Source organism: Manis pentadactyla, chromosome 11, assembly GCF_030020395.1.
Source record: "Manis pentadactyla isolate mManPen7 chromosome 11, mManPen7.hap1, whole genome shotgun sequence".
NCBI lineage: Eukaryota > Metazoa > Chordata > Mammalia > Pholidota > Manidae > Manis > Manis pentadactyla.
The window spans coordinates 37,967,098-37,987,180 of NC_080029.1; the positions used below are offsets into that span (position 1 = coordinate 37,967,098).

Below are 20,083 nucleotides of genomic sequence, written 5' to 3' on the forward strand. Positions count from 1 at the left end.
TTCTTATGTCCTCCGGCGCCCGGCCTCCAGTGCCCGCTCACTGTTCTTGCTGCCCTGTTTTCCTAGTATCCAGGGCCCTGCACTCTGGCCCGGATGGCTGGGGCTGGGTGTTCGGCTGTCCTGGGCTCCGTCTCCCTCCCGCTCTCCCTATTCTTCTCCCGCCGTGAGTTGGGGGGATGGGCGCTTGGCTCCCGCCGGGCCGGGGCTTGTATCTTACCCCCTTCACGAGGCGCTGGGTTCTCTCAGGTGTGGATGTGTTCTGGATTTTGTCCTGTGTCCTCTGGTCTTTATTCTAGGAATGGTTGTCTTTGTTATATTTTCATAGATATATGTGGTTTTGGGAGGAGATTTCCGCTGCTCTACGCACGCCGCCATCTTCCGCCCCTGGTTTGCACAATTTTTAAGGAGAGAGTGGTTACCAGTGTTTCTGAATTGTCAAGTGAGATGAGTAAAAAGTGTTCTTTAGATTTGGTGACATGGAGAGGTTGTCAGTGATCTTGGCTGTCTTGGAGTGGTGATGACAGAAGCTAGATAAGAGTAGTGGAGTGAATAGGAGCGAGGAGATGGAGCCAAGGAGAACAGACGACTTTCATGGAATGTTAATGTTGTCCAGTCAAGGGTTGGAGACAGATAGGGTGGTAGCCAGATGGGGGTGTGGGCTGAGTGGTACTCAGTGAATGTGTCATAGAGAAGGAAGAGTTAGTTCTTAAAGGTTTTGATGGGTAGAGGGGTGGAGGGAAAGTGTTACCAGTGGATAGTGGGCCACCACAACTGAGTATATTTTGGGCCCAGAACGAGGAAGCTGACCTCACTGCCATAGTATGGCCCTTAGGAGTAGTTAGGAATACGTTTGTATAGGTAGGGAAGGTGAGGCTGCATTTCAGAGGATTTTTGTCTGGGAGAGGATTTGATGATGTAAACAGCTGGGAGTCTTGATGTAGATGAAGGGCGGTAGGAAAAAGGCAGGGCTTCAGGGAGGCAAATGAACATTAGTCTGAGTATCAGGATGAGTTGAGGCAGGGAGACCATTTGGCAGTGTGGACCGTCACAGTTACCTAGTCACGAAGCAGGGACATATGGATTACAGAGGGTAAACTGACTAGGAGCTGGCCTGGGTTAAGAGGGGAAAGAAGTTAATTTTTGATGATCATATTATTAATATTTATAATTGATGCTATACATATATGAAAATAACATTTATAGGTGAATTTATACTTTATGAAGTACAAATGAAGCATTCTTGTGGGAATAAGCTCATTTTAATCTCTTACTCTAACCGCCCTGTGTACCAAGGAAAGAAAGTATTACTATACCAGCTTCATAGCTAAAGTTCAGCTCAAATGCCACTCTTTTCCTAAAACTTCTGAATCTCTGGTCCTTTGCTCTTCTTTTAAATTTGAGGCATAACTTATGTGTGACAAAATATACATATCATAAGTATACAGTACATTAAATATATATTCCTATGTAACTTACCTGAGATACAGATCAATGACCGTCCCCAGAAAGTTCCTTTTGCCTCTTTCCTGTCAGTTGCCCTACCATCATCCCCTTCAGATATCATTGTTCTGGTCCATATTACCATAGATTGGCCTTACCTATATTTAAACTTCATATGAAAGAAATCAGTTTCTGGTTTCTTTCAATCATCATCATGTTTTTCAGATTCATCCATGTTGTTGCATGTATAAGTAGTGTGTTCCCTTTTAGAGCTGAGTAGTGTTTCTTGTATTACTGTATCACAATTATTAATCCATTCTCATATTTGCATTGTTTTAAATTTTTTGGCTACTATGAATGAATCTGATGTGAACATTTTTCTGTAAATCTTTTTGTTAACATGTTTTTACTTCATTTGAGTAAATGTCTAGGAGTGAAATTTCTGTGTCACAGGAATTTGAATATTTCTATGAAAAAAGTTAGATATTTAACTTTACAAGAAACTATTTTCCAAAGTGATGATAGCATTTTATATTTTCACTAGCATTTTATGAAGAGTTTCAGTTCCACATTCTCATCAACAGTTTGTATTGTTAGACTTTATAACCACTCTAGTGGTTGAATAGTAATATACCATTGTGTTTATAGTTTGTGTTTCCCTGATGTGTGATCGTGGTGAGCATCTTGTATAAACTGGCCACTGTATATCTTTTGTGAAATGACTCTTCAAGTCATTTGCTCATCTTATTGGTCATTTGTCCTTTTTTAAGAATTTTTTTTGTACATTCTGGATAGGAGTTCTTTCTCAGACATGTGTATTGTGAATATTTTCTCTCTGTGGATTTCTTTTTCATTTTCTTGACAGTGTCCTTGAATGGGCAGTTGATTTTAATTTTGATGATGTCTATCAACTCTTGATTTTATGGTAATCGGTATATGAATCTTTTCTAAGAAATGTTTGCTTTCTCCAAGTTGCGAAGATTTGTTCCTATGTTTTCTTTTTAGTTTTCACTTTTGTATTTAGGTCTGTGACCCATTTAAAATGATTTTTGTGTGTGTGGTATGAGGTAGGCATCATGGTTCAATTTTTGATCATCTGGATATTCATTTGTTTCAGTACAGTTCACTGAAAAGATTGTACCCATTAAACTGCCTTGGCATCTTTGAAAAAAATCAGTTAAATATTTATGTACACATCTATTTCTGAATTCTTAATCTATTTCATTGATCTATTTGTCTTCACTCCAATTACATACCATCTTAATTACTGTAATTGTATATTTCTCTAACTTGGTTTTTCTTTTCCAATTTTATTTTGGGTTATTTTAGGTAATTTGTATTTCTACAAACATTTTATGATTCTTTTGTCAATTACTTAAAAAAAAAACCTATTGGTATTTTCTTTGAAGTTATATTGAATCCATAGATCAGTTTGTAGAAAACTGACATCTTAAACATTTCCAGTCTTTCAATTAATGTACATGGTATAGTTTTTGATTTATTAAGGTGTTCTTTAACTTAACTAAGCAATTTTTTTGGTTTTCATTCTAGAGATCTTGCTTGTCTTTTGGAAAAGTATTTTATATTTTTTAATATTCCAAGTGAAATTGTTTTTTGTTTTCAGTTGTTTAATGCTAGTATAGAAACAAAATTGACTTTTATATTTGACTTAATATCCTGCAACCTTGCTAAATTCACTTATTAATTTTAAATGTTCCTTTGAATATTCCTTAGGATTTTCTATGCAAACAATTATGCCAACTGCATACAGAAAAATTTTACATCTTCCTTTCTAATTTTTCTATCTTCTGTGATTTTCTTTGTTTTGTTTGGTTCCCCCTTCTTTTTTTTTTTTCCCACCTTATTTCACTAGTTGGACCTCCAATAAAATGTTTTAAATATAAGGGTTGAGAATATGTGTTCTTGACTTTTTCCTGCCCTTAGGGGGAAAGTATTCAGTATTTTATCTTTAAGAATGATCGGTAACTAAAGGTTCTTTAGTAGCTGTCTTCTATCAGCTTGAAGTAGTTTCATTCTACTCCTAGTTTGCTCAGAGATTTTAATCATGAATGAGTATGTATTTTGTCAAAGCTTTTTTCTCCATCTATTGAGATATAATCATACAGCTTTTTTCTTTTATTCTGTTGATGTGAGGATTACACTGATTGATTTCATAATGATAAATCAACCTTACATTCATGAGATAAACCCTACTTAGTCATGATCTATTTTCTTATATATATCTTGCTGGATGCTATTTGCCAATATTTTCCTCTGGATTTTCAGCTACATCTGCAAGATCTATTGGGCAGAAATTCTTTTTGACAGCACTTGTCAGATTTTGGTATTATGATAATGCTGACCTCATAAAACAAGAAATGTTTCTTCATCTATTTTTCTGATAGAGTCTGTATAATATTTGTGTTATGTCTTGTTTAAAAATTTTAAAGAATTCACTGAGCCTGGAGCCATCTAGGCCTTTAGTTTTCATTAATAGATATTAAGCTATTCAGATTTCCCAATACTTTCTATGCCAGTTACTGTAAGTTGTGGGTTTTTTCAGAAATTTTGTTTATTTCGTCAAAGTTTTAAAACTTACTGGAAAAAAGTTATTTACATTATCCCTTTATTAACATATCTAGTAATGTCTCTTCCTTCATTCCAGATGTTGGTAACTTCTGTTTTCACTGTTTTTTTTTTTGTCAGTTTTATTAGAAGTTTATCATTTTTATTAATTTTTCCAAAGAACCATCTTTTGACTTGTTGAGGTTCACTCTTTTTAAAATATTTTCTGTTTCACTGATTTGCATTCTGATACTTATTTATTTCTTCCTTACTAAATTTGAATGTAATAGCTATTATTTTTCTAGTTCCATCATATAGCAGCTTAAATCATTAATTTTAAACCTGTCATTTAAAAAAAATTTATCACTTAAAATGAGAAATAAGTCCCTGAGTTAGTTAGTAGTGTTGATATTATTCAATTATTCTTTATCTTCAATCATTTTGTTGTCTGGTTCTGCCAGTTAAGGTGAGGGGGGTTAAAATCTCCCATTATTTTTGTGAAAGTGTTTAATTCTCCTTTTTTGTTATGTCACTTTTTTTCTTCATGTATTTTGTAGTTCTTTCATTTCTTTCATAGTATTTAGGAGGGTTATGTATTCTTACTTGACCCTTTTATTGTTATTAAATGCCCCCTTTATCTCTATTACCCCTTGCCTTCAAGACTACTTTATTTTGTATTAATATGGCCATACTTACTTTCTAATGCACAGTGGTTATAGTTTATTTTCCCCAGCATTCACTTTTAACTAGTCTATTTCTTTATATTTCCCTTGGATCTCTTAAAACAGTAGATTGTCAGTTTATTTTCTTTGTTTTAAAATAACTGTTTGAAGATTTCTATCTTTTAATTATTGTGTTTATCCATTTACATTTAATGTAATGCTTGATATGATTGGATTTAGGGATAACATCCTGTGTTTTATTTTCTATTTGTCCCATCTGTTGTTTGTTTTTCCATTCTAGATTATTTTATGGGGGAGGGGGAGTTATTATTATTTATTAATTATTATTTTTAATGCTTCTTTTTTTCTTTTGGCTGAAATACATATGACATTTATTTTAGTGTGATTCTGCTGGCAGTGAATTCTCCTAGCTTTTGTTTCTGAATATGTCCTTATTTTGCCTTCAATTTTGAAGGATATCTTTGCTTCATATAAAAATCCAGGTTGATGAATATTTTCCTCTCAATATTTTAAAAATGTTGTTCCATTGTTTTTCTGGCCTCTGTTTTTCATGATTTGTGTGCTGTAATTATTATCTCTCCATAGTCCCCTCAAAACACATAAATAATGTGTCTTTTTTTGTTTGGATGTTTAAAAATTTTTTTCCTTATTTTTTATTTCAGCAGTTTCATTGTCCTACTGTGATGTTGTTTGTGTTTATCTTGCTTGCTTGAGGTTTACTGAGCTAAGATCTGCGGGTTGTTATTTTTCATGCTGTTTGAAAAATTTTAGCCATCACTTATCCAAATAATACTTGTGTCCTATTCTGTCTTTTTTCCCCCATACTCTACATATATTTTAGACTGCTTGATATTGTGCTATAGGACATCTTTTCAATCTTTTCCTGTTTTTACTTCAGTTTGTAATAATTTGCATTGATGTTTTTAAATTGTCCTTTTTCTTTTAGTGTTTCATCTGTTAAACTTGTCTAATACATTTATTTCAGAGATTGTATTGTTTATTTCTATGTTCCCATATCAAACTCTCTTTCTATTGCCTATATTTTCCCTTGATTATTGCTATTTTCTGTTTCTTTGCATACCTAATAATTTTTAAGTGTGTATTGGACACTGCATTTATACATTGAAGAGATTTTGATTTCATTATTTCTCTGAAAAGATCAACATTTTATTTTAACAGTTAAATTACTTGTGGATCACTTCGATCATGATTTCATAATATTTTCTTAATTTATTTTCTACAGTTTTTGCTTAGCCCCAGGTCATAGCGCTTTATCTTGGGACTTGTTTATTACTCTTAAAGCATGGCCTTCTATGGCTTAAATGGAAAGCTTGAGGTGTTTACCATGCTTCTCTAACTTGATAGGACTTGAACTCCAAAATTTGTATTTTAGCTTTGGGGAGCTGGTAAAATTTCTGCCTACTTCTTTAACCTTCTAGTCATTGCTATACTAGATGGGTTCCTTGTAATCTCATCCTGTGCATGCACAATTTAGGGTTACAGAGAAGGATTTGAGGTAGATTTATATAGAGGTTTATGGCTCCATATGTTAAAGGATCTTCCTCTCAACTTCAAACTGCTCTGGCGGCTCTGAACTGTGGCCTTTAACTCTTTAGCACCATAAGGCTTTTCTGCTTGAACTGTTATTACTCATGAATTGTACAAACTGGGAAGTGCTCTCAGGGGAGTGAACAGTTAAATGATTATCTTACCTAATATACTCCCTTTTTTCAAGGGTTTGCCTTTTCCAGTTTCTGTCTACTTTTGGTTGTTTTTTAGTGCCTTGAAACAGATTATCTTCCTTTATTTTGAACAGTGCTGCTTGATTTATAATCTATTTTGCTAAATTATAATTGGTTGTGTATTTTTTTTTCTTAATATGAAAGTTTTTTGAGAGTAAAGCATGTTTTATTGATCTTTACTAGCTAATTGTCTGACGCAGAGTGGTACCTTTTACTTATCAGCCACTTAGTAAATGTTGAATTCCATTGTTATTTTTATGGAAGACCAACTGTGAGTCAAGATTTAAACTTTAAGTCTCCTATCCATAAGTTAGTTTCTCTTTTTAGTACACTACTCTGAATATGAGTTTGAAGGAGATTTTTAGGGAGATATTTTGAGTCTTTTGAAGTATAGTATTTAAAAATTTTTTATTCTTTTTAAATATTTATTTTAATTTTTTAATTTTTATATTTTAATATTATTTTAACTTTAACTCATTTTAATGTTAACACATTCATTATATGATCTATAAAATTGCTGAACTTGCTACCTAAAACTATTAGATTTCCAATCAAAGCTGTTACAAAATATATTATTTTTTGTATTAATTTTTATACCTAAAGCAAAAACTAATTCTCTATGCAAAATAGACTAGAGATGTTTCTTTTATTTAGAATAATGATAGTTTCCAAATTCTGTGTAGCATGTGGTTGAAAATAATATCTTTGAATAATTCTATGTTTAAAAAGGACTCTTCAATGTTATTTTAAATTAGTTTCTCAAGGTGAATCTACTGGACAAAGAATTTGTCCCATCATGTCAAAATTACAGTAATAGAATTTTGAAGGAGTGATCCAAATTTGCCTCTGTTATTAACTTTAGTAGTCTCAATTTGTGGAGAAGTGTCTATTTCCCTCATCTTACTAAATTACTGTTTTTAGGTGTAACTATTATACTCATTAACTTAGATTGATTATTAATCATACTTTGTTTTCATAGCTCAAAGTATAGTTGAATACAAAGAGGTATTATGAACTGGCTTCTTTTCAGTAGATTTTTTGTTTGTATGCAAATCTTGTACTTATTGCAAATCTTATTTGGTGAGCATGCTAAAATAAATCAGTCAATTTCAAGGACAGTTTTTATTGTTTATTTAACCATAACAAACCATAGTTGCATTTGTCTACCAATGAATTTGTCTTTATGTTTATTTGAAAGAAGCACATTGTTAAATGAAGTTATGAAACTTCCTTTTTCTTCTTTCTTTAGAATCGAGTTTCTTACTGGGAAATGCTCAGATTGTGGATTGGCCTGTAGTTTATAGTAATGACGGTTTTTGCAAACTCTCTGGGTATCATCGAGCTGACGTCATGCAGAAAAGCAGCACTTGCAGGTTGGTAATAATTGAACAACTTAGTAATCTTTTCTGAAATTTAACTAAATGCTGAATATGGTTTAAAGGCTTAAATTTACAGTAGTCTTTCCCTTAGCCATGGTTTCACTTTCCTGTGGTTTCAGTTACTCAGGGTCAACTGCAGTCTGGAAGCAGGTGATCCTCTTCATGATGTATATTCCAAAGGTCAATAGTAGCCTAATGCCACATCACAATGCTTTTACCACATTCACCTCACATCATCTCATCACATAAGCACTTTATCATCACACATCATCACAAGAAGGGTGCGTACAGTACAGTAAGATATTTTGAAAGAGAGACCACATTTACTTAATTTTAATTACAGTATAATGTTATAATTGTTCTATTTTTGTTTTTAATTTCTTATCATACCTAATGTGTGAATTAAACTTTATCATCAGTATGTATGTATAAGAAAAAAAGGTAGTATATGCTATCTGTGGTTTTCGGTATCTACTGGGAGTCTTGGAACATATTCCCATGGAAAAGGGGGATTGCTGTCTTAGATTCACTGTTGATACTGTAATATATTCTAAGAAATCTATATTTGTTTTTTTTTACCTATTTCCTGGCAAAGAGCTCCTAAAACCCTTGGAATTTCTTATGGTAAGAGCAGGAAAGTTATCTTTTGTTATGTTTATGATCACTTTTGGAAAACCCTTAGATAACAAAGGGCAACCAACCACCTGTTCAGAGGATTGGAACTCTGAGGATCCCACCCCCAAACTTCAGGGAGGGAAACTGGCCGGAAGTTGAGTCAGTCGCCAAGGGCCGATGATTTAATCAATCACAGCTATGTAAAGAAGCTTCTATAAATACCCCCAAAAGGTAGGGTTCAGAGATATTCTGGGTTAGTGAACTTGCAGAGATGCTGGGAGAGATGTGCCTGGAGAGGGCATGGAAGCCCCGTGCCCTTTCTCCATTTATACCTTGTTCCATGAATCTCTTTCTTGTGGCTCTTCCTTTTATAATAAGTTTGTGGTCTAGTAAGTGAAATGTTCTTTGAGCTCTGTGAGCTTTTCAGCAAATTAATCAAACCCAAGGAGTAGGTCATGGGAACTTCCAGTCTGCAGCCAGTGGGTCAGAATCTGTCTAGGTAACAACCTGGGCTGGTCACTGTTGCCTGAGGTGCAGGGTAGGGGGAGGGGAGGTGTGGGTAGTCTTTAAGATGGAACCCTTAACCTGTGGAATCTGATGCTATCTCTGGGCAAATAGTGTTTGGACTGAGTTGAATTGTAGGACATCCAGTTGGTGTTCTAAGAATTGCTTGTTTTTGGTATGGGGACCTTCTCGCACACAGGAATTGGTATCAGAACCTATTTATTCACATATAAAAATTATAGGTTAAAAATTAGAGTATGAAGGAGACTAAATTGTGAATGCAAATATATATAGTTAAGAGTCATAGGTGAGAATTTTTGCAAAAAGATTTTTGCCTATCTGTGAGTTTATTAATTCGTTCAATAACTGTTTTTTGATCAACTACTAGGAGCCACAATCTATTCTAGGTGCCAAGTGATTAAAGCGTCAGCACTTACTGAGCTGCTAAAACTGTCTTGAACAAAGTAAACAATCCCCAACCAAGTAGGACATAGTTCAGGAACATTTAAAGAATATCAAAATAAAGTTCTTAACATCCTGTGTAAATCACGTGTATTTTGTATTGTTGGTACATTCTTCCATTGCTATTTTGTTTGGCTTATGTAAAACAGAATCTGGCATTTATATTATTTATAACCATACTTTTTAAAATGTGCCATATCTGTGAATTTAAAGAGAGTATTTTGAAAAAGATCATAAAAAAGAAAAGGAAATTCTATATAAGGAACCAATTTGGAGTCAAAAACTTTTTCACAATATTTCAGTAAGGCCAGATGGGATGTTTCTTCCTTGAGTTACTTTCTCTTTAAAAGTCTCACTTAACTAGGCACTGAAATCATGTTATTTTAAAACTACAGGAGATCTGAATTATTTTCCACTCTAAATCCTTTGTTTTTCAGGGGAGAAAAACTAAGGTAGAGTTATGTTAAAGGACTTGCCTAGGGAAACACAGTGATTTATTTATTAGTTTTCTGCCCATTTATGCTGAGAAACATTACGTGTATATACAAGTATATGTATTCTGCATCTTTGTGGAGGCCAGGGATTTCATATTATACCAGTGCATCTAAACCTGACTACTTACAGGAATCCCTTAGAGAGGTTTTGCAAAACACAGATTCCTAGGTCTCCCCTCAAATCTGTTGAATCACAATCACCTTAGGTGGGTAGGTGGGGATGGGAATCAGGTATTTTTAACCTACAGCTCAGATGATTCTGATGCTTAGCTAGGTTTGAGAAATTATCTGTTCAGACCTCTTCTTCCTTCACTTACCCTCTCCCAGGGTCCTTGTTTTTCTCTCTACTAAAGTCATTCTCACATTCAGTTTTCACTCTCAGGTCAGAAATTGGTAAATGAGAGTGATGAAAAATGGTGGCCCCTTACTGAGAAACTCCTTCTGGTAACAGTGATGCCTTTGTGCCTTTTAGTCTGTTGGGGGAATATTGGCTCTTGGGCTAGCACTGTCACTAAGCCACGTGTCTAAGTTCTGGGAGGTTAAGATCTGTACTGAACAGCTCTGCTCCTTTATGTCTCAGCAGGATGTAGGTGAGGAATAGATAAGGTTTATGGTTGGCCTTACCTGGGGACGCAAGGTGTGTAGAGAGTTGCAGGGAATGTAGACACTCCCTTAGCCATTTCCTCTTTTTGGACTTTGGGCATCCTATCATCATGCCATGTCTGTTTCAGATGCCGTTTTCCACCTGATGGTATTTATGATTCCCTTCACCAGAGGTGCTTTTCTTCCTCTGACTCCCTGTGGGTCATCATTTGGCCTCAGCATCTGGCCTTAAACTAGCTTCCCTTTACCCTTGGGTTTTCTTTGCTATTGCTTTTGTTGTCATTTTTGAGAAGTAATGCTTTTCATGCCTGGATATATTACAAAGTCCTGCTCTCATCTCTTCTTGCTTCCAGGTATCTGTCTCCATTTATAGCCCATTTTTCTTTGATGTGTGCAGTTTGTCCTACAAAAGGGTTCATTAAAAAACAATGGCATGTTATATATTAGCATATTTTCTGCCCTAAAGTTGCTTTCTCCCCTCCTGCCACCTGTGCCAGGTTATAAATGCCTTGAAGGTAGGGATTCCATCTTTTCCCTTTTTGTGTGTACTTCAGGACACAGCTCAGTGTTTTGTGTCAGTATTTGTTCAATTAGATAGTCCTGCTTTGTCATAAACCCTAACCTAGGTTCCACATGCTTCTGTATAACATGTCTTTATTTATTGTATTTCATCCTAAGTGTTACAGATTTGAGGTGGGTGAGAGCAGAAAGCTTTGGATTATGTTACACTTTTTCACTGTGAGAAAAAGTCTCCCCCTTGAACTGTTTTTCACTGTTGTTAGAGACAGTATTTTCAAAATGATAATATTCTTAACATAAACAAATTGTACAAAACACCCAGAGTGTTTTGCTAATCTAAAAATTGCAGCATTTAATGCATTCACAGAGCAATGAAGGCTAGCATTTGATATGAGCAAATGATATTTGAGCTCTGTTTTGTTTTTTTAGATACATGGTTTATTTTAATGGACTCCTAAACTTCATCCCTTTTAAAAATTAAACTACACCCATTGTATTTTTACTGCAGCATTTTTTAGAAGAATGAAGACCTGGAAATAATCAGAATGTCTACTACTATGTTTGTTAAAAGATATGACAAAACCCTAATTTTCTATATCATAGGTTGAAAGGATAATGACACTGGAAGAAGCTAACAACATATTATTAAGTAAAAAAATCAACTGACCAAAGTAAAACCCATTTACAGATCAGTATCTTGATCATATTGTGTCATGATTCCAAATGTTTTACATACAGCTTTTTTCCATTTCCAGTAAAAGATCTACAGCGACTTTGAATACTATGCACAAGGAGACAAAGGGAAGAACGAAGAAAGTTATGTACACATTTGGAAATACAGTGTTAAAGCTGTACAGTTTTGGTAGAGTTTTGGAATCACTGAAATCCAATTAAATATGTAGATAAATAATTTGATGCTGAGGCTAGCCTTGTAAATAATTTAAAGAGTTTTACTGATTATGTATATAATGACAAGTTTTAGACATGTAACAATAAGAAACTGCATATCAGTGAGCATCAGTTTGTGAGGAAAAAATATGACACTTCTTATATTGAGAAAAAGAATCATATTTATATACAACTTGCATTAGTGGATTAAAGTAAATAGGATTAAGTAATACCTGTATAAAGATAACATGCTGTACTTTAAAACATTCAAATATGAATTATTTTATGAGAAAATAAAACAAATATTAATTTGTGACTTTTACAGATTCAAGAAGCTAGATTTAGTTGTTTCCTCTTTCCTTCTTTGCCCTTCCCAATCCTTCTCCCATTAGACCAGGTGCACAGCATCAAATTAAATACACTTTTTGGTTTGTTTCAATATTATCATTGTGGCCTCTCTGGGAAGAGTCCCTGTTTTATTTCTTTCCCTCTTTATTCCACCTCCTTACTCTTCCATAGTTGTTCATTGTAGGGTGTTTATGACTTTCTAATCTGTTTTCTAGTTATTAAATATGTATAGTCTTGAAATGGTCTTGCTTTGTGTATGTATGTTTTTAAGACTATGCAATTCCTACTGTGCGGTAAAATTGGTGGTTTCTTATTCTTTTCACCGAATATTATGTTTTTGAGATTTTTTTACGTTTCTATATGATAATCTATTTCATTATGTCTGACTGTTGTATGGTGGTCCAGTATCTTCCCAGCCTTCTATTTGATTTATCTATTCTACTAGTTATGAACTCCCAACTTCTGATATTTTGCTACAATCACTTGGAAATAGATATGTTTGTATATTTCTTACTGTGGCCCTGTGTGAGAAATTGTCTGTCTCTATGTCCGGAAATAGGACTGCTGGATAATAGAATGCAGTTGACCCTTGAACAGTGTGGGACTAGAGGTGCCAACCCACATTGCAGTCAGAAGTTTTGACTCTCTGAAAACTTCAGTTCTTACAGCCTACTCTTGACTGGTAGCCTTACCGATAACAAAAATAGTTAACATGTATTTTGTCTGTTGTAAGTATTACATACTGTATTTGTACAATAAAATAAGCTAGAGAAAAGAAAATGTTTTTTCAAATAGTTGCAAATCCCCCCAAAATTTTCAAATATATTTATTGGAAAAAACATGTATAAGTAGGCCCACACAGTTCAAACCAGTGTTGTTCAAGGGTCAACTGTATATATACAGAATTTCTAAACTAACTGCTATCAAATTGCTGTTCAGAGTTGTCTTCTGTTTCCACTCTCAGCAGCCATAAGGGAGGGTTGTAGTTTTCCTATGTTCTTATACTTAATAATAGTATCTAAATTTCTATTTAGAAAAATCTGTGTGTGCTATATACTATCTCATTTTTATTTTAGCTAAAATAAAAAAATATTCTTATACGACACTTAAGGATTCCTAGAAATTTCAAATCTAGTTAATTTTATTATCTAATAACTGCATTTTCAAGGCTTTGAACTGTTCTACTATTTATTGAAGGACACAAAAAGCATTTATGTTTAAAGGAGATTGTCAGATTTGGGGGAACAGCATTCAAAAACATCTGATCTTATCTCATGACCCCCCCAGGAAGCCCTGTCATTCAAGACATACTATCAAGGTTAGGTAGAAACCACTTGAGGATTTCACCTTTGATTACCTTGAGACCTTACAGAGCCTGTTCTGCATTTTTTTCAGAGGGGTGAAAAGAGCAATCATATAAGTAGGGGACATTGTGGTTGATAGATGTTTCAAATACATTATTTTCTGGAAGGCTCATTCATAATCTTTTACCCAAGCCATCAAATTAGACAGTGAAGCAATTAAGAGACACTTTATTGGATTTTCACAAGTAGTTTTATTAACACAGGATTATCTCAGCCAACAAGAGCACATTACATATGATGGATGTCAATGTCAGTCAGTGTGGTTCTGTTTGGCTGAGGGCTGTGTTTCACACAATGACCCTGAGAGAAAGTGTTGGAAGGCAGAGGTGTCTCAGCAACATCACTCTAAAGGTTAGAGGTGTCCAGTGCGATCACTAGTTTCCCTTAATTACATGTCATCGATCTACCATTTATGACTCTATCTAAATCCCTTTAACCTCGTGTAAATTAATGGGTCGTGAAACCTTTTGGTTATGATCCATTATATAAAATAATGCTTTGATTTATTCCAAAATTACCTCTTACAATTTTGAAAGCTTTGTTATTTGTTTCTAAATTCTCCTCACTTTCTCTCTCATGCTTCATATTTTTTGATCCTTCAACTACAGATTTCAGCCCATCATTGTATTAACTTTTGCCATGATTTTATTCTTGTGGTTGATTGGGAAGTGAAGACCACATTTACCAAACTGCATGATGCCAATCTGTGGGGTTTCTGTGATGAACCATTCACTAGGCTGTGAATTATAGTCCATAGCTAATGTTATCCTTTACTTGTGGTGACTGCAAGTTTGTGGTGGTTTAGTCCAGGAACATTGTTGACCATTAGCAGATTAAGACAGATTGGCAGAACTCATGATTAGGTTACATTTCTTTTCAGTTCCTAAGATTCCTTTCTCCCTTGAAAGTCTGTCAACATGATAGCCATTCTTAATGGTTAGTATCATAATGCAGCTTGTTTGTGAGATTTTCATGACTGAACAGGGGATCCAAGAAAAATTAAATCCTACTATAAATCAAAGCCACCTGTTCTTAGACATTTGCTGGGACAGAGCATACATGAAAGATATATTGCCAAATGCCCAGGCAAGCTGGACATAGCCGAGGGCAGGCCTCCAGAAAACTACTCCCTTACTCCCAAGACCAAATGTTACCAACCACTTAGTTGTGTGGCAAGTGGCTGTATTATCCAGGAGCAGGCACTGGGTGAGTTTATGTTTTAGCTTCACGGGATCATAAAGACAGAAACACAAAATTATGTGTGTGTCCCTGCAAGACACAGTGCCTTGCCCTTTAGCAAGCATGGCTCAACCCCTGTACTATAATTGTAGACCAAGGCAGTAGTGGAGTTGGGGATGAGTTGGTTGTGGGGGGGAATTCTTCTAACCCCACCCACAAGAAGCATTCCAGTAATAATTAAGCCCTTGTGTAGAACATTATAATTTGCAACATCGTGTGCATTATCCTTTTAATCCTCACTGAGTTATATTGACATTATCACCATTTTACTGATAAGGAAACAGAGTCGGAGAGATTATAGGCATCGTCCATGATACGGTTTGTAAATGGTCCTCCAAGTGCAGTGGTCCTCTGTGATATCATGACTGCTGAATATTATAGCAGAGATAGATTGATTCTGTGTATTTAATTTTATTTTCTTTCTGACAAAATGACTGCATTTGTAGGAAGTCATTTATAATTGCCGAAGGGGAGTTTGGTGTTCTGTCGAGCAGAGTGATTCGAAATCCTATAATTTTTAAAATATTCCACTATATAGTCCTGAAGATAATTCAATAGGGGACACAAAAACTGTGTAAAAATGAGTATGGAGATATATAGTTTCTAAAGCCTGCTGATTATAATTTCTAAATCTCAGTTCCTTTCAAATCCCATTAACCATTCAAAGACTGCATCGGGCTTTATCTGTAGAGGGTCAGGCTGCCAGGCTGTGGGAAACCTGGATAAACACATTCGACACTTATGTGTAAAAATGCCATGGAAATAAACAAAGCGCTGTATGTGTAGAGTGCCTGGAAGCATTAATTAGTAGTCAGTATGGTTTGAACAACTTTGGATAGAAATACTTTCATAGTTTCAATTAACCTCTAGAACACTTGTTTTGGAAGGATTGATAATATATTTCAGACATTCTTTATTGTCCATTTAAAAATATATTTTATTATTTAACTGTTGCATTTTACCACTTCTGTGTTCTGTCACTGGAAATATGTGGTTTGATAAACTTTGTGAGTGAAACAATGTAAGAAGTAAAAGACTATTTTAAAGAAGTATTCAGAATGTAATAATCTGGGATGATTTCTTAAAGTACTTCTATTTTCTTAGGGTAAGTGATTTTAGTATTAGGAGGGCTAAACTGATGAAGAATATATTACAGAATTTTTAGAGTTTATTAAAAAAATTCCTTGTTTTCATCTCCAGAATTTTCACTAAATCAGGCTTGTATTGTGTTTCTTCTTAAGTGGTATTATGTAATCATCAATTTCCAACAGTTTTTTAAAATTTGAGTTGTAACTAATTTTTTAATCCAATTAGAGTTACTTCTTTACAACTTGTTATTCCTAGTTGCTTATTATACTATAGGTCCTTTCTTTTTTTTTTAATGCTTTTCTGTCAACCAATTGTGAATATTGTATTTTAATTTATTGAACTATAGAACTCTGATATTTCGTAACAGGAGTAAAATAGCTTTTCTTTTCTTTTTTTTTAAGATCACAAACAGCTTAACTTCTGTCTTACTATGTTCTATTTATTAAAGAGTCTTTAGATTAAAGATAACACTAAAAAAAACCTTGGTTAAATAAAAAGTTTAATCTGTTTGTAAAAATTATTACCAGTATTAAACTAGTGTTTTATTTTTTGGTGAGGAAGAGGGTGCCTTTATGCTCTTTAACTGAGAAATACTAATTTAACTGTAATGCCTTCAAGAGATTTTCATAAAACTCACTTGAGCTGAAATTCAGGCTTTGTCAAGAATAGTGGCTTTTTAATGCCACCTTACAGGTAGGCTCTGAAGCTGTATATGTTAGTCTGGCTGTGGAATATGGAGTTAGAGTCTGTCATTTTATTCTGAGATTCTGTTGCCTATTTTACTATTATAATAACAACTGAAATTTTTCTCTTTTGTAGAAGAAATATTGTAATTGAAAATGCAGATTGCAGATTGGGCAGTCTTGGTCAACTTTACCTACTTCTTTTCATTTCTTGGTTTCTAGAATTCTAATTGCTTAAGTTAGTGTCACCATAGGTGGGCCCTTACTGTGTAATTTCTAGTGGTGATGTGGCATTGCTATTGAATCCTGCTAATTTTGCTGGATTCTGCTAACAAACTATGCTCTTCATCTTGTAAATTTTCTAGATTGATACATTCAGGGTCAGATTTCCCATGAGGATAATGAATCTTCACCTTCAGAGGCCCTCCCTTGAGTGGACGTCTTTCAAGGCTCTGTGCCTAATTTTGTATTCTTTTCTTTAAAGTGAACCCCTAAAATTATATAAGCTTCAGGCCCCACCACAGTTGGATTTGCCTCCTGCCAATATGCTAATTTAATAAAAACTGGAAGAAAAATAATAACAAAGACATACTTGAGCCTTCAAAAACTTACCCAAGATGTCTAGCAGTGTTGCATATTCTTTCCTGGTGGAATAAATGATCTAAACAATTATACTATCGAGTTGTACTTTATCTAAAACCAGAAGCCCAACTGATGACTGTAAAAACTTCAAGAATAGAGTTTCAGAGGCTTGTGGTCCTTGACTGAGTTCTTTTTTGTAGATTATCAGACTTTTGGTGAAGTTCTTTTAGAAAAATATTAAACTTCAAATATTATAAAAAAGTAATAAAAAACTTTCAGACATTAGGAAATTTTTGTGGGATGTAAAATTCACTCTTTTTGTTTTACGTGTTCTGCTCGCCGTGGTAATAGTGTATGCCTCCTTCAATTTGTCACCTTCATTTTCTTTCCATTAGCTACATTTGTACATATATTAAGAAATCCTCATAAATGATAATGCCAGTGCATATATAGAGTCTTCACATTTCACTATAGTATTGGAGCATAAAATAACCATGCTTGCTGAAACCGTGTAATGCAATCTTAATACTCAATGGAAAAAATTATGATTGTTCTATGACTTTTAGCAGTACCAGCAAAACATTAAAAAAGCTCTTACTGTTGGTAATAGAAGCAGGGAAATGATAGTAATAGTAAAACTATTATCTATTTAGCAATTGTGATTTAGAACATTAGAAACATTGAGAATTAAAAAATTTCTTTGTAAGAAACTGTCACAAGTCACTTGAACAATACTTTCCTTCTCTTAGTATAACTTGATAGGTAGAGAACCTTTTTTTCTCTTAGCAAATGGTTATACTCCTTTATAAGTTTAAATCAGCTTCAACTATTTTATCTTTCTACTTTCACTACTGTGAACTATCTCCTACGGCTCCTATAATGTGACTTTTTTTTTTTTACTGGCATCACGTCCTCTGGGGAAACCTTGATCCTTTTGGTCAAAATCATGTTCCTGATTTATGCTGATAAGTTCACCCTCATTAAATTCCTCTGGCTGCATCAAGAGTCTCTCAAATGTCAGCAGTGTCAACATTCCCACAATCATGTATTTCTCCTATAACTTTATTTTTAATTTGAATGTCACTTCCAGCATTATCATTTTGCATGTCATTGTGGTGCTTTAGTCTTTGATGGCTAATTTCTGCTTTTGATTTTGCATTTTTGTAAAATGTCATGTGGGTTCGTCATTGAGAGACAAGGAGGCAACTCAAGTACATGTATTTTGTAACCAAATTTGAATACTTAAATACAACCATATGGTTTTATGTAGCATTTGAAAAGCAACACAAAACTGAAACGAATTGTTTGTTTTTTTCCCCCAGTTTTATGTATGGGGAATTGACTGATAAGAAGACCATTGAGAAAGTCAGGCAGACTTTTGACAACTACGAGTCAAACTGCTTTGAAGTTCTTTTGTACAAGAAAAACAGTAGGTATCGAAATTATCCATAAGCTGTGCCAACTCTTATTAATGTTATGTTTTGGGAAAAGCTAGTTGACCTTTAGTGTAGAGAGAATATAAAACTTTGTTCCTTCTCTTGGCTGGGGCAAGGGGTGATAGTAAAATTAGATAACAAATTAACAAATGATTCTACTTATGAAGAGTGACCTTTTGAGGAATGTAAGAAGAATATGGTGCATTTTAAATGATTGTGTGTGTGTGTGTGTGTGTGTGTGTATGTATGTGTGTTGGAACAAAATGTTTTGTAATTAATGCTCATGGTAAAGATCCTATGGTTACATGACAGCTAAAAATGACAGAGAAATTCATTCATTTTTTTCTTATGGTTAAAGGAAAAGGATATTTGTATCACAGGGTATGTGTGGTTACTTTTCTACATGTATGTAGATAACATGTGAATATATGTCATCTACTTGAGATCAGTCTTTACCAGTATGGCCTTTTGTTAGACTCAGACTGTTTTGTGAGGAAGGCTGATGGTACTTTCCAAACAGGCCATTCACAACTGGTGAATATGTATTGATTGTTGTGAGCTGTTCTCTAGAATGGAATTTGTGAGTGGTCAGTTGTCCATTATATAATCATATAGGATCTCATGATATGGACTGTCTGCCAGAGTGTGGAGGAAAAAAACCAACCGAAGAAAAAACCCAACTAGTACACTTGTCAGCCAAGTCTATTGTCTAATTTGTTTTCTTGGATTAGTCACCTACTTTTCTTTCTTTTTACTGCTTTCCCAAATTACTTTCTCTTTTTTTTTAATGAATAGTTACTTTGTAAGATGAGTCAATCTATTTAGTGTTAATGATAAGTGATAGCTAGCCAATTATTATCTTTAGTGGAAATTGATGGTTACTAAATTTTTTCCCCAGTTTCTACAGGAAACACTTATCTCATGTTCAGTGATTATTGGATTTGATGGAGCATAATTTCTCCTTTCCATTTTATCTCAAGCATTTATTCTCTGTGGAATTTTTGGAATTGAACTTAGGTTTCTATTTTTTTTTACTAGACCATCAAAGAATAACAACAGTCATAGGCATTTATTCATTCACAGGAGCGTGCTTGGTAAGGGGAGCATTAGTCTTTAATGGTTTTACCTAAGGAATGCCATATCATTTTATCTTTCATTTTAGAATCAAGACGGAAGAGATTTTTTTCTGTTTGAAGTCATAGCCAAATGCCTATCTCTTTTTACCTAGACAACAAAACACTGTGAATGATTAACTCCTTCCTCTACAAGAGAAAAGTCAGGCTCTAGGAGCTTTCTGGGTCTTTCTCACCAGGTCCAAATATATACTGATAATTCGAAGCAGAACCATATGCCAAAACTCCCTGTCATTTTCATATGACACAAGGGCTTTTATCCCTTATGTATTAGATTTGTACCCTTGTTAGATATGTACCCTTATTAGATATGTA

The 20,083-nt window shown here is 34.2% G+C and overlaps 1 protein-coding gene across 1 annotated transcript in view; it reads left to right on the forward strand.

Annotated features, from left to right (window-relative positions):
* KCNH5 (potassium voltage-gated channel subfamily H member 5) overlaps positions 1–20,083 on the forward strand; it is a 352,997-nt gene that overhangs the window by 27,405 nt on the left and 305,509 nt on the right. Inside the window, exons 2-3 of the mRNA XM_057488394.1 lie at positions 7,680–7,803; positions 18,522–18,628. Of these exons, the coding sequence (XP_057344377.1) occupies positions 7,680–7,803; positions 18,522–18,628 (231 nt within the window). The remainder of the gene's footprint in view (positions 1–7,679; positions 7,804–18,521; positions 18,629–20,083) is intronic.